The sequence below is a fragment of the Urocampus carinirostris genome, chromosome 18 (genome assembly GCF_059441175.1).
Source record: "Urocampus carinirostris isolate Australia breed hairy pipefish chromosome 18, RoL_Ucar_1.0, whole genome shotgun sequence".
Lineage (NCBI taxonomy): Eukaryota > Metazoa > Chordata > Actinopteri > Syngnathiformes > Syngnathidae > Urocampus > Urocampus carinirostris.
Window position 1 is genome coordinate 22,387,773 of NC_142366.1, and position 11,235 is coordinate 22,399,007.

Below are 11,235 nucleotides of genomic sequence, written 5' to 3' on the forward strand. Positions count from 1 at the left end.
GATCTACAAGTAGTACTGAGTATTTAAGTTACATTATTATTGATTTTCACTCAAAAATTCTCCCTTGTGCCATATTCAGGCTTGACGCTACGTACAGACTAAAATCCCTTCAATGTGATGGCTGCCTGATTGGAAAGGTGCAATTTACTCTGTACAGTCCTGCACCCGATTTATTCACCACTGTTACCCTAGTGGTGGGTCCGAGCCCCACCGGCACCATCTTGACGTCATCCACTGTGTACTCTGCGAAGGTTTACCATACACTCGCTTTTTGGGACTATGTTATCGCGGTCTGCCAGGTAATGATTACTTTCGTCATAACCAGTGTTGGGCGCGTTACTGAAAAAGGGTAATTAGTTACAGTTACCGGTACTAGTTATTTCATTTAAAAGTAATTCAGTTACTCCCCAAATTATGACGCAAAAAAGTACGACGTAAGTCCGAAAGTAACTGGTAGCAAATTACCGTATGTACTCTCATAGAAGTCAACGCCCTAAAACTGAATTTAAATAGCCTTAAAATAAGATAAATTGAACAAAAACATGTACGCCAACCTGTGGAAGAAGCAAAGCCTTCATATTTCTTAGCTTATGCAATCCTGGGAGTTTGCAAATAAACACCTACCCGAGACGATCCATATCCATTTTTTCTCCGGGCTTCAAACCACTCCAATTTCTCCTCCTCCATTTCTGAGGTCTGTCCGAGATTTCTCCAGGAGTGGTGTATTGTTCAAAAGAATTTTAAATAAAAAGATCAAAATTAAGCACACTTTTACCGTAAATTCTGTGCTCACGTTTGCCCCATTGATTTCCCGTTGCCTTGCTGTTTCTGTAAAAGCCACACACCGCTCCCCATGCGAAGAAGCAGACTTCCTCAAAATGCTTTAAAATAGCCACTTAATAAAAGAAACACAAGAAAACATGTACACTAACCTGTGGTTACAGTGAGGCCTTTGTATTTCTTCTGCAATCTTGAACACTTAGCCGAGGCACTCCATATCCATTTTGCTTCTGTGCCTTAAACTACTCGAAGATTCCCCCAAATTTCTGGGTACTGTCCACGGCTGTTTTTTTCTCTTGTTTAACAAATAAATAACCGAAGTTCAGTCGAATATTCTGTGCTCACGTTTGCCCCATTGATTTCCTGATATTGTTATTCCTGTATAAGCCACGCACCCATCCCCACACGCTGCCGACCATTCACCACTGGTAACACACAAAAAAAGTTTGCACATATAAGCTGACCCATTGATTTTAGTTTTTCATTTTATAGTTTTAAGTTCGGCTTGGATGCAAGTATATACAGTGGGGAAAATATTGCCATGAGGAGAATATTCAGCTGCCTTGAAACAACACCACCATAACTGTATTCAGTTGTACTTTGTAAGTAGATAGAAACATGCTTAAGGGAGCTGTGCAGAATTTTGAACTTTTTTTTACCTGCAGCTGCCATCTGCAGGTTTGTGTCATCATTGGAACTTCTGTCAAGCTCTGTATGTTGCAAGTGCAACTACGTGCATTTCCCAGATGCACTCCAATAAACTCTTCTTTTCTCATCTTTCTTCGGGTTTGGGTTAGTGTTTGCACTGTACTTGAAACAGGCCTTTTCTTACCGATACTGTTTTCATGCTACACTCACAAACAGTGAAAAAAATGATTTCACTCTCCAGCATTCCCCTCAGTCCCCATTCTTCCTACCTCATGTGTTCTGCCCCGAACAGCTTTGCTTAGAGTCAGATAAAAGCTGATATGGGGAGTAGGATAAAAAGTGGTCTTTGAACTCAGTTGGGCATTGTTAACACATACTTAATGAATAAACTATTCTACTTTCAACTTTTAAGGACACCTCAAATGACACACGCCACCTTTAAACATGTTAATTCTTAATTAATTCTTAGAATGTTGCTGGCTGGTCAAGGGTTGTATGTGACAACGTGAGTGAAGCAGAAGTATTGAGTCGGCTGAGAAAACTATATTTCACGTTCTGCATTTAATGTGTACAAGAATAACATAGTAACACACGATGCAGTAACAATACTAAAGAGACAATATTTTATTAATAGCGCGTCAACAGTACTTGATATCAAGAAAAGTAATTGCGTTCTGTTTTCAAGGCGTTGTTCCTAACACTGGTCATGACACCTCATGTGATGAGACGGATTATAAAAAGTGATTCTCTCATATTTGTTTGCATCCAGATGCTGTTTTTCTGCTTGTCACTGCCGCATCTCTGTGTTCAAGTGGGAACGGCGTGGCACAAAGGTTTAATGGGATACTGCATGGCACCATGCAACATGCTCCATGTGAGTGTTAAATCGTGTAGTTTGATAACTCATTTACAAATAATATACTGTGGCCCCTCTCCACACGAGATCCAGGATCGAGCTGATATGTAGAATTTAGAGAATCTTGAAACACTTTTCCCCATTTGAAATAACTGAAAACCGATTAAACTGTTCCAGGCCTTTCAAAATCAGTCAGGTTAATTATAAAGTGCTATAAAACACACTGGTCACTATAAACACATCAAAATAGTAATTGATCATGAAAAGAATGTAATAAGATAAACAAGATTATATTAACAAACTAAAACTCAAAGAAATTGCGCAAGGCAGGCATGAGGTCACATGTCAAATTCGGAGCTATATCCGATACATGTCAAAAGACAGTGGTACCTCTACTTACAAATGTCTCTACATACGAATGTTTTAGGTTACGAAGTACCTGAACGTGAGTTTCACGAACGTAAAAAAACTAGCTATCACTTTAAATCTCCCTTGCAACCAGTGCGCACGCATGCTACTAGCATGCTTTTCGCGTTATAGTCACAATTCAGAGTTCTCAGATGAAGAGGAGGAGGGTTTCCGTCAAGATGCAGCCATCCTAAAATCAGCCCCAATTAAAGACCATTCAGAAAACTTTAGGTTATTAAGTCTCAGAATTTGTGGAAAGGAATCACCAGGAAAAAGTGTTTGCAGGTCAGGGTATAGTTATGTCTGCCTCACGGATTTCTGACGGATTGTCAAAAGCCTGCAAAAAGCAGACATCATTGGATCAGTTTTTTAATAAACGCAAGGCAAAATGGTAAAATAATATTTGTAATGTTTCCTTCATTCTTTGTTATTTTCTAGCCTCTAGTTTTAGGTTTATTGTGTGGTCTACTGATTTAACATTCGTTCATGTTCTGAAGTTCTTTTATGATTTAAAAAAATATATATCATACTGTACTTTTGCAAGGCTGGGAACGGATTAGCGCATTTACATACAAAATGCGTCTCTATTTACGAAGTTTGCAGTTTACCACTGTAAAGATGTTTGCAAAACAAGTCAATTGCATAACTCTACTTCAGTTGGAACTTTAAAAGACAAAAAACAAATTCTAATCAATTAATCATGCAAAGATTACATTATTTTAAAGCCAAAATGTACTTACCGATTATACATGAGCCGAATTCCCAGAAATAATATCGGCAAACGATTAGAATGCAATAGTTTACGATAAGCTTTAATGCCAGTGTCTTTTTTTAATTTATTAAGAGGAGCAAACCATTCTAGCTGGGGCAAATATGCAATTGGTGTTAGACTTTCCCTATAAAATACACTTTAAAGCTCATACAAGTGTTTGCTCTTGTACTTTCCTATTTTCGGGTGTCTAATCGTTTTAAATGTTTGACATGAATATTATACATAAAATATAGATCTTTGAATCTGTTTTTAACACATCAGTGGTGGATAAATGAAAGGGGGAAATTACATCCATCCATCCATTATCTGCGCCGCTTATCTTCAGTAGGGTCGCGGCGGGGCTGGAGCCCATCCCAGCTATCTTCGGGCAGTGGGCAGGGGACACCTTGACTGGTTGCCAGCCAGTCGCAGGGCACACAGAGGGAGAGAACTCGCTCGCTCATTCCCACCTAGAGACAATTTGGACCGGCCTATTAACCTGACATGCATGTTTTTGGAATGTGGAGTGCCAGGAGGAAACCCACGCAAGTAGGGGGAGAACATGCTCCACACAGGAAGGTTTGATCTCACGACCTCATAACTGTGCTGCACACGCGCTAACCACTGCGCGACCATGCTGCCGCATTGACAAACAATAAAATTAAAAATAAATATAAGATAATTAAAGTATAATATGAAAATAAAAAGGATGACCAGTTTGCAATGGATGTAGCATTAACAAACAATAAACAGATATTGTCAACATGAAATATAGGTAATTCATAAGCTATAGAATACAAGTGTGTTTTAAGCCTAGATTTAAACAGGTCCACCTCGATTGCAGATTGAATCTCAGGGGGCAGAGCATTCTACAATACCTGGGCCTGAATAGAGAAGGCTCTTGAACCTGCCGATCTCTCCTTGGCTCTTCGGATCACTAGTAGACCTGCATTTTCAAAGCGAAGTCCATCCATGATTTTGTATAACACCAACAGAACCTTAAAATCACATCTTAAGCAAACAGGGAGCCAATGCAGGTTAGCTAAAATCGCGTTAATGTGATCAAACTTCCTTGTCTCAGTTTAAAGCCTCACTGCAGCATTTTGTGCCAGCTGAAGGCTCTTGATTTTGGAATCTGGGAGACCGGAGAGTAGTGCATTACAGTAATCGAGATGGGAGGTATCCAACGCATAAATTATAATCTCTGCATCGGACTGGGACAGCATAGGGCGAATTTTAGCAATATTGCGAAGATGGAAAAAAAAGCTGTTCTAGTGTGTATGGAAGGACAGATTGGGGCCAAATGTGACACTTATATTTTTGAATGAGTCAAGTTCAATCTTGGCAATGGTCTCCTGTTAGCAAAGATTATTACAATACATTTACAAAAAAACATTTCTGCCACAAAATTTCTATGAATAAAATATATTTCCCTATAGGTAACGCTCCAAGTAGCGATATTTGTATATATTTATCATAACATCTACCGCTCTGTGGAAGCCGGGGAAGTTGCCAAGATGTTACAGAGGAGCGACAGTGAAGAACACATGGACGTCAGCCCCTTGGCTGAAAGAGAACAAGTGAGCAAATAAAGACAAGTCGTTTTGTGTTTTGTACATCTCTGAGAATGAATATTATTTTCAGCATATTCGCATCCTGCAAGGCATTCTGATCTTCCTCCTTTCTGTGATATGGACAACCTCGCTAAAAATTACCAGGGGGTCTGTGCCCGAGTTGTCCTGCTTCATCTCCATCTTCGTACGTACAACTACTTGAGTTGCTTAAAAGAACTACACATGTCTATTCTTTTCTATTTTCTGTCCTAGGTATCAGCTGTCGTTTTGTTGCTGGTCGTACGCCCTCTCTGTGGACTTCATTTTATAGGCTGGGAGGACCAGGCTGTTGGGAGTCTCCTCCATTACGGACCTTCGTTTCCAAGTTTCCGAGCCATCTGCCTGTCTTGCGCTGCTGTGGTACAAGTCCTTCAAAATAATTGCTGTTTTTCTACATCATTAGTTCTCAAAGGGGTTACTAGTACTCCTGTGGGCACTTATAGGCACTTAAGACCAGCTAAGGGTTGGGCGCCCGCCCCGCTACTGGGAGGTCACAGGTTCAAGCCTCGGCTGAGTCATAACTAAGTCTTGGAACATTGGTACACATCGCCTCCCTGCTTGGCGCTCTGCATTAGGGGTTGGAATTGGGGGGCTTGGTCACCTTATGTATAAAAATCTGGAAAAAAAAATAACAGGGAACTCAGGGGTACTTGAAATGTTTAGATAGATAGATAGATAGATAGATACCTAACCGCGTTGGGAAATTCACACTTCCGGCAGTCTCCTTTTGTTGTTTATTAACAGATTAACAGGATGGCCTCGGGGTGCTGTGTTGTAGTTTAGCAACAGCAGAGTGGATGACGTCACACGCTAGGCCAAAAGTTCGACGTTCCTGCAGCAGATGGAAATCTTTGTGCCCAGGGTTAAACCACCTGTGTTCACGTAGATAGCGAGTCCACCTCCTCTCCGCTTCACCGCTTTTGTGTCTCTGTCTGTCCTAACAGCGCTGAAGCCAGGTAGCTCCACGTTAGCGTCCGGAATGCTAGACGTGAGCCAATCCAAAGTGTAGTTGTCAAACGGGACGAAAAACACAGACGATAGAAGCAGACACTTAAAACAATAAATCACAAAAAGAGCGAAATAACACGGAGCTGCTGGAAAGGCTGCCGCTCGCGGCGGCGCCTATGATGTATATTGAATATTTTTGTTTCCTAAAATCTGACAATGACTTGAAATCAAAACATTGTAAATTAGGAAAAAATAACTAAAACCCAATTAGCTGCCAACGCGGTAATATTATTGATTATTTTTCTTCTATTTTCTAATAATGCATAATTTCTGCTGTGTGCAATAAGTCAACAATACCCATGCAGGGAAACACTAATTGCACGGGTACTTGGCTGAAAAAGTATTTCAGGGTATTTTCAGGTTTGACCTGGGATTTTAAAAATTATTTTTTGCAGATGACAGCCGGTGTGTTTTCATCTGTCGGTAAAAGGCGTCAAAGCAAGAAAGAAGCATGCACTTTCACGGAATTGAGCAGCTGCATCAGGCAGAAATTTCGTCGGCTCGCTGGACAAGAAGAACCGGCGCGGTTTGCTGCAGAAGGCAAGGTTAGGAATGGTATTATCTGATCAAACGAACCCAAAGTCTAAAAACTTTTTCTGGTTTTAGACTTTCTACCTGGAGGAGTTTGAAATTTTGGTGGACGAGCTTCTGCTAAGGCTAAATAGGCTACACGAGACATTGCTCTTTAGAGGGCATTATGATATCCGTGGGCATGACATCCTTGCAATATCTCAGGTCTGAAAACCCCACTCACACTCAAAGTTTTGTTTTATATTTTTACTTTTTTTTTGTACTACAGAAAAACATAAACTCACAGGTAAATGATACCAGGGAAGAAGCGACAGCTGGTGCTGACAATAGGTAATAGACAACGATTGCTTAGTATTTTGTGAGGTGTCTGTACTAATTTAAAAAAAGATTACATTTAGTATACATTATATGTCTGAGAGGGAAATAGGAGAACATTTTCTGCCTCTGTGTTCCCAGATCCAACATCCGGGGTCAATGAAACTTTAGGACAAATAAAACAAAAGCTGAGTGTGAGAGAGTGTGTGAAAAAGAGGTGACAAGGAAAGAAGAGAGAGAGAGACGGAGTGTGAAAGAGAGGTGACTAGAAAGACAGAGAGAGAGAGACAGAGGTGAGTAGAAAAAGAGAGGGAGGGGTGAGTGTGAAAGAGAGGTGAGTAGAAAAAGAGAGAGAAAGAGAGAGAGTTTGAGACAGGTCACAAGAAAAGGAGAGAGAAAGAGGAGGCGAGAAGGGAGCACAGCGGGGATATGAGAGACTGGTTAGTAGAAAAAGATACAGATAGAGAGAGAGAGAGAGAGAGGTGTAGCAAGAGATGTAGTGAGGGAGAGGAAGAGGGAAACGGATAGCAAGAGTGAGAGGGAGAGGGATGGGGTATAAAGGTAGAGAGGGAGAGGACAAAAGAGGGATAGAGGGTAAAGGTAGAGAGGGAAAAAGAGAGAGAGGTAGAGAGTGAAAGAGGTGACTAGAAAGAGGGAGAGAGACAAAGAGAGAGAGACAGAGAGAGAGAGGGGAGGAGAGATGGAGGGATAGAGAGAGGTGAAAAAGAGGGAGAGATTGAGGGTCAGAGTGAAAAAGAGCTAACTAGAAAAGTAGAGAGAGAAAGCGTGAGAGGAGGAGGGTGAAGAAGTAGCGGGGAGGGCGAAATAGGAAGAGAGAGCGATGGGAGAAAGGCGGGGAGAGAGGTGACTAGAAAAGGTGAGAGAAAGGGATTGAAAAAGCGAGGGAGAGACAAAGATATGGAGGGATAAAGAGATTTGGAGAGCTGGAGAGAGGGAGAGCGTGAAAGAGCTGACTAAAAAAGGAAAGAGAGAAAGGGAAAGAGGGAGACAAAGATGGGGAGAGGGATGTGGCAGACAAAGGGGGGGAGAAAAGGGTGCAGGGGGGAGGGTGGGATAGGGGGAGTGAGAAAGAGAGGCAAAGTGAGAGAAAAAGGGAGAAAAGAGAGAGAGAGAGATAGATAGATAGATAGATAGATAGATAGATAGGTAGATACTTTATTCATCCCCGAAGGGAAATTCACATTTCCAGCAGCATCCCTGAGCTGAGAACAATACAATAATAAAGCAAAAATAATACAATATACAAATACCCAGTGTGACGTGCAAATGCCCACTGTAGCGTGTTATATAGAATAATTAAATAGTGCTACACAGAATACATATTGCAATAAGATTCGGTAATATGCAATGTAGGTGGTGTGGTTTAATGTGGGCTTTTACTCTGCCGGGTAGAGTTAAAGAGCCTCATGGCATGAGGAAGAAAAGATCTCTTCAGTCTGTCCGTGGTACAAGACAGTGACAGCAGTCTGTCGCTGAAGCTGCTCTTCTGTCTGGAGATAATGCTGTGTAGTGGATGCGATGGATTGTCCATGATTGACCGCAGCTTTTTCAGTGCCCGTCTCTCAGCTACTGTTGTTAGGCTGTCTAGCTCTTTTTTAACGTTTACAATGAATTCAACATGTTTTTCTTTAGTCTGAATTTTAACCAACATCATCCTTTTTTAATGTATATGAGAAAATAGGAATAAAAACAATAATGAGTATAAAAATGGGTACAATTTACCTGCAAATGGATGAGTCACAACATTAGCTTTTTCTGCTGGGCCTGATCTCTTTGATCTCTACAAGGGGAATTAATATTTAGTAAAACAGAAACAAAACAAAAATAAACCTAAACAGCTTGACAATATCAATCACATTACTATGCATGGTGAGAGATTTGTCAGCTGGGGTTATAATGTTTAAAATTAACTTCTTTTGTGGAGCACCAAAAGATATGTCTTACCTTTGTAGTTCTCTCTGGTAGAGAGAGATATGAAAAAAAGAGGAAGCAAGGGAGGAGGAGAGAAGGAGATAAAAACGCGGGGAGATCGAGAGCATGAAAGAGAGGTGACTATAAGAAGGAGTGAGAAAGGATGCGAGAGAGAGGTAGTGGGTGATGAGATATGAAGAGAGAAGGGGTAGAGGGGGGGAAGAAAAGGAGAGAGAGACCTTATGGATAATCATAAGGTGTATTAATTACAACTTGATAAATAATGTGATCATTTAAATTAAATTTTTGTTACTAATTAGCGCTAAGGGCACCCAGATTTCTGTGTGCCCTGCGACTGGCAACCAGTTCAGGGTGTCCCCTGCCCACTGCCCCAAGATAGCTGGGATGTGCTCCAGCACCCCTGCGACCCTACAATATTCAGATATTCCAACAGTATGTCATGGTTTATGACTTTTTAGATGCAAACCTAGTTGACCATGACCATTTTTTTCATATTTTAACAGTGCGCCATTGCTTCGGCCAAGTGGGAACAGTGAAAAATCAGAATTCATCGGGGAGGAACTGCAACATGGTCAAGCACAGTCTGCATCACTCCGAAACGGAGCTCCGGAATGGCAAATTTGCCGTCAAGTCAGGACAAGTGAACCATTTTCATTTCATGGAAATAACAATTGTAGTTCAACTGCTCACGTAAACCAAAAAGAGATGTTGGTTGAGGTGTTGATCCACAATGAACCTTTGAAAATACCTTAAATTGAGCAAATGGGCGCTTCAAAGTACAATTGGTTATTATTGTAATTATTATAATAATGAGTGGTGGCTGGCAAAACAAGATAATTGCCTTTATGGATGAAATAAAGAGGATTTTTTAACACAGATCTATCACGATTTGTCCATTGCCCTCACCTGTGCCCGCTCGTTTGGCTCTATCTGCTGTTCGTTTCCTGATTGGTTCCCCTCCTATTCAAACTCAACACTCTCATTCACTCCTTGTCAGTCCGTCAGCGAACCTCCGCACACGCAAAGCAAGCACTTTTTGACTCTGGCTCCCGTCTGTCCTGTCTTCTTTCCTGCTCGTCGGTCCCCGACTACCTGACTTAAACTCGTCTTGGCTCCGACCACGCTCCGATCTCCCGTCCCGGCTGCCCGACTTGTTTCTGTCCTCTGACCACGCTCGGATCTCTTGCCCCGGCTGCCCGACTTGTTTCCGCCCTCCAACCACGCTCCGATCTCCCGTTCCGGCTGCCCGATCTCGAGGGCTTCCTGCTTTTCCTGCCCAGCGAGCATTGGATCGCTGGCATTTGTTTCCCCGCACATGACTTCCCCGCTTCCTCAATAAAGCTTGGAGTGAAACGTTACGCGTTTGGGTCTACCGTCTGTTTTGACTCTGACAAAATCTGTATCAATTTTCTCTTATTCATCTTTTAACTGATATTGTTCAACAGAGGTTGGAAACCTTTTTGAATCAAAGAGCCATAACAGCAAAATATTACGATTTTTGGGCGGGAAAGAGCACCCCATATATATATATATATATATATATATATATATATATATATATATATATATATATATATATATATATATATATTGAGACAAAATTCAACAAAACCACTAAACCTGCCATCCAGACAAAAGCTGATTTTTTTGGCACATTTGATTGTGTGACAATTGATGAAATCTATGAAATAATAATTATGCTAAATCATGTGCTTTAGAGATAGAGGGAGGGGAAGAGAGAGAATGTGAAAGATGACTAGAAAAGGAGAGAAAGAAATTGAGAGAGGGGGAGAGGGTGGTGAGTGATGAAAAAGGAGAGAGAGAAAGAGAAAGGTCAACCTATTTCATTCTTTCTTTCTCTCATACTCTCCCTTGATCCTCCATGTCTCTCTCACCCTCTCTCTCCCTCAATCCCTTCATCCCCCATCCCTCTCTCTCTCCCCATATAAATACATAACTCCCGCAGTTACTTAAAAGTGTTAAGGCTCATTTTGCCCCTCATTTCTGTCATAATGGTTTCAACCTGCAAGCAAAGCTCTTTTGTACAAATGTCACAAAACTCTGCAAACGAGGATCCCGACGTATTTTCCTTCTGCGCGGGGCGAGAGACAAGTAGGAGTGCTTGCGCTCTTTGCGTAGCTTCACCCATCTTTACTACTCACCCAATCAAATTGCTCTAGGTGCTTAGCGTATTTACAGTTCTGTGGGTTTTCGTCATAAGGTGTCTCCTTTACATGAATTATTGAATAAGTTTCTATACAAAGGAATCCTTGGCAACATACAGCCAAAGCGATTTTTGGTGTGACACTATATAAAACGAACTATACCATCGAAAAATGTAAGTCCAGTTTGGCTTTATGTGCATTACAATT

The 11,235-nt window shown here is 41.3% G+C and overlaps 1 protein-coding gene across 1 annotated transcript in view; it reads left to right on the forward strand.

The window, feature by feature from the left end:
• Positions 1 to 9,737, forward strand: part of pkd1l1 (polycystin 1 like 1, transient receptor potential channel interacting) — a 67,025-nt gene extending 57,288 nt beyond the window's left edge. Inside the window, exons 45-53 of the mRNA XM_088322867.1 lie at positions 80 to 299; positions 2,198 to 2,302; positions 4,883 to 5,023; positions 5,088 to 5,201; positions 5,270 to 5,416; positions 6,460 to 6,609; positions 6,671 to 6,799; positions 6,864 to 6,925; positions 9,367 to 9,737. Coding sequence (XP_088178993.1) covers positions 80 to 299; positions 2,198 to 2,302; positions 4,883 to 5,023; positions 5,088 to 5,201; positions 5,270 to 5,416; positions 6,460 to 6,609; positions 6,671 to 6,799; positions 6,864 to 6,925; positions 9,367 to 9,616 — 1,318 coding nt within the window. The 3' untranslated portion in view covers positions 9,617 to 9,737. The remainder of the gene's footprint in view (positions 1 to 79; positions 300 to 2,197; positions 2,303 to 4,882; positions 5,024 to 5,087; positions 5,202 to 5,269; positions 5,417 to 6,459; positions 6,610 to 6,670; positions 6,800 to 6,863; positions 6,926 to 9,366) is intronic.
• Positions 9,738 to 11,235: the final 1,498 nt, after the last annotated feature.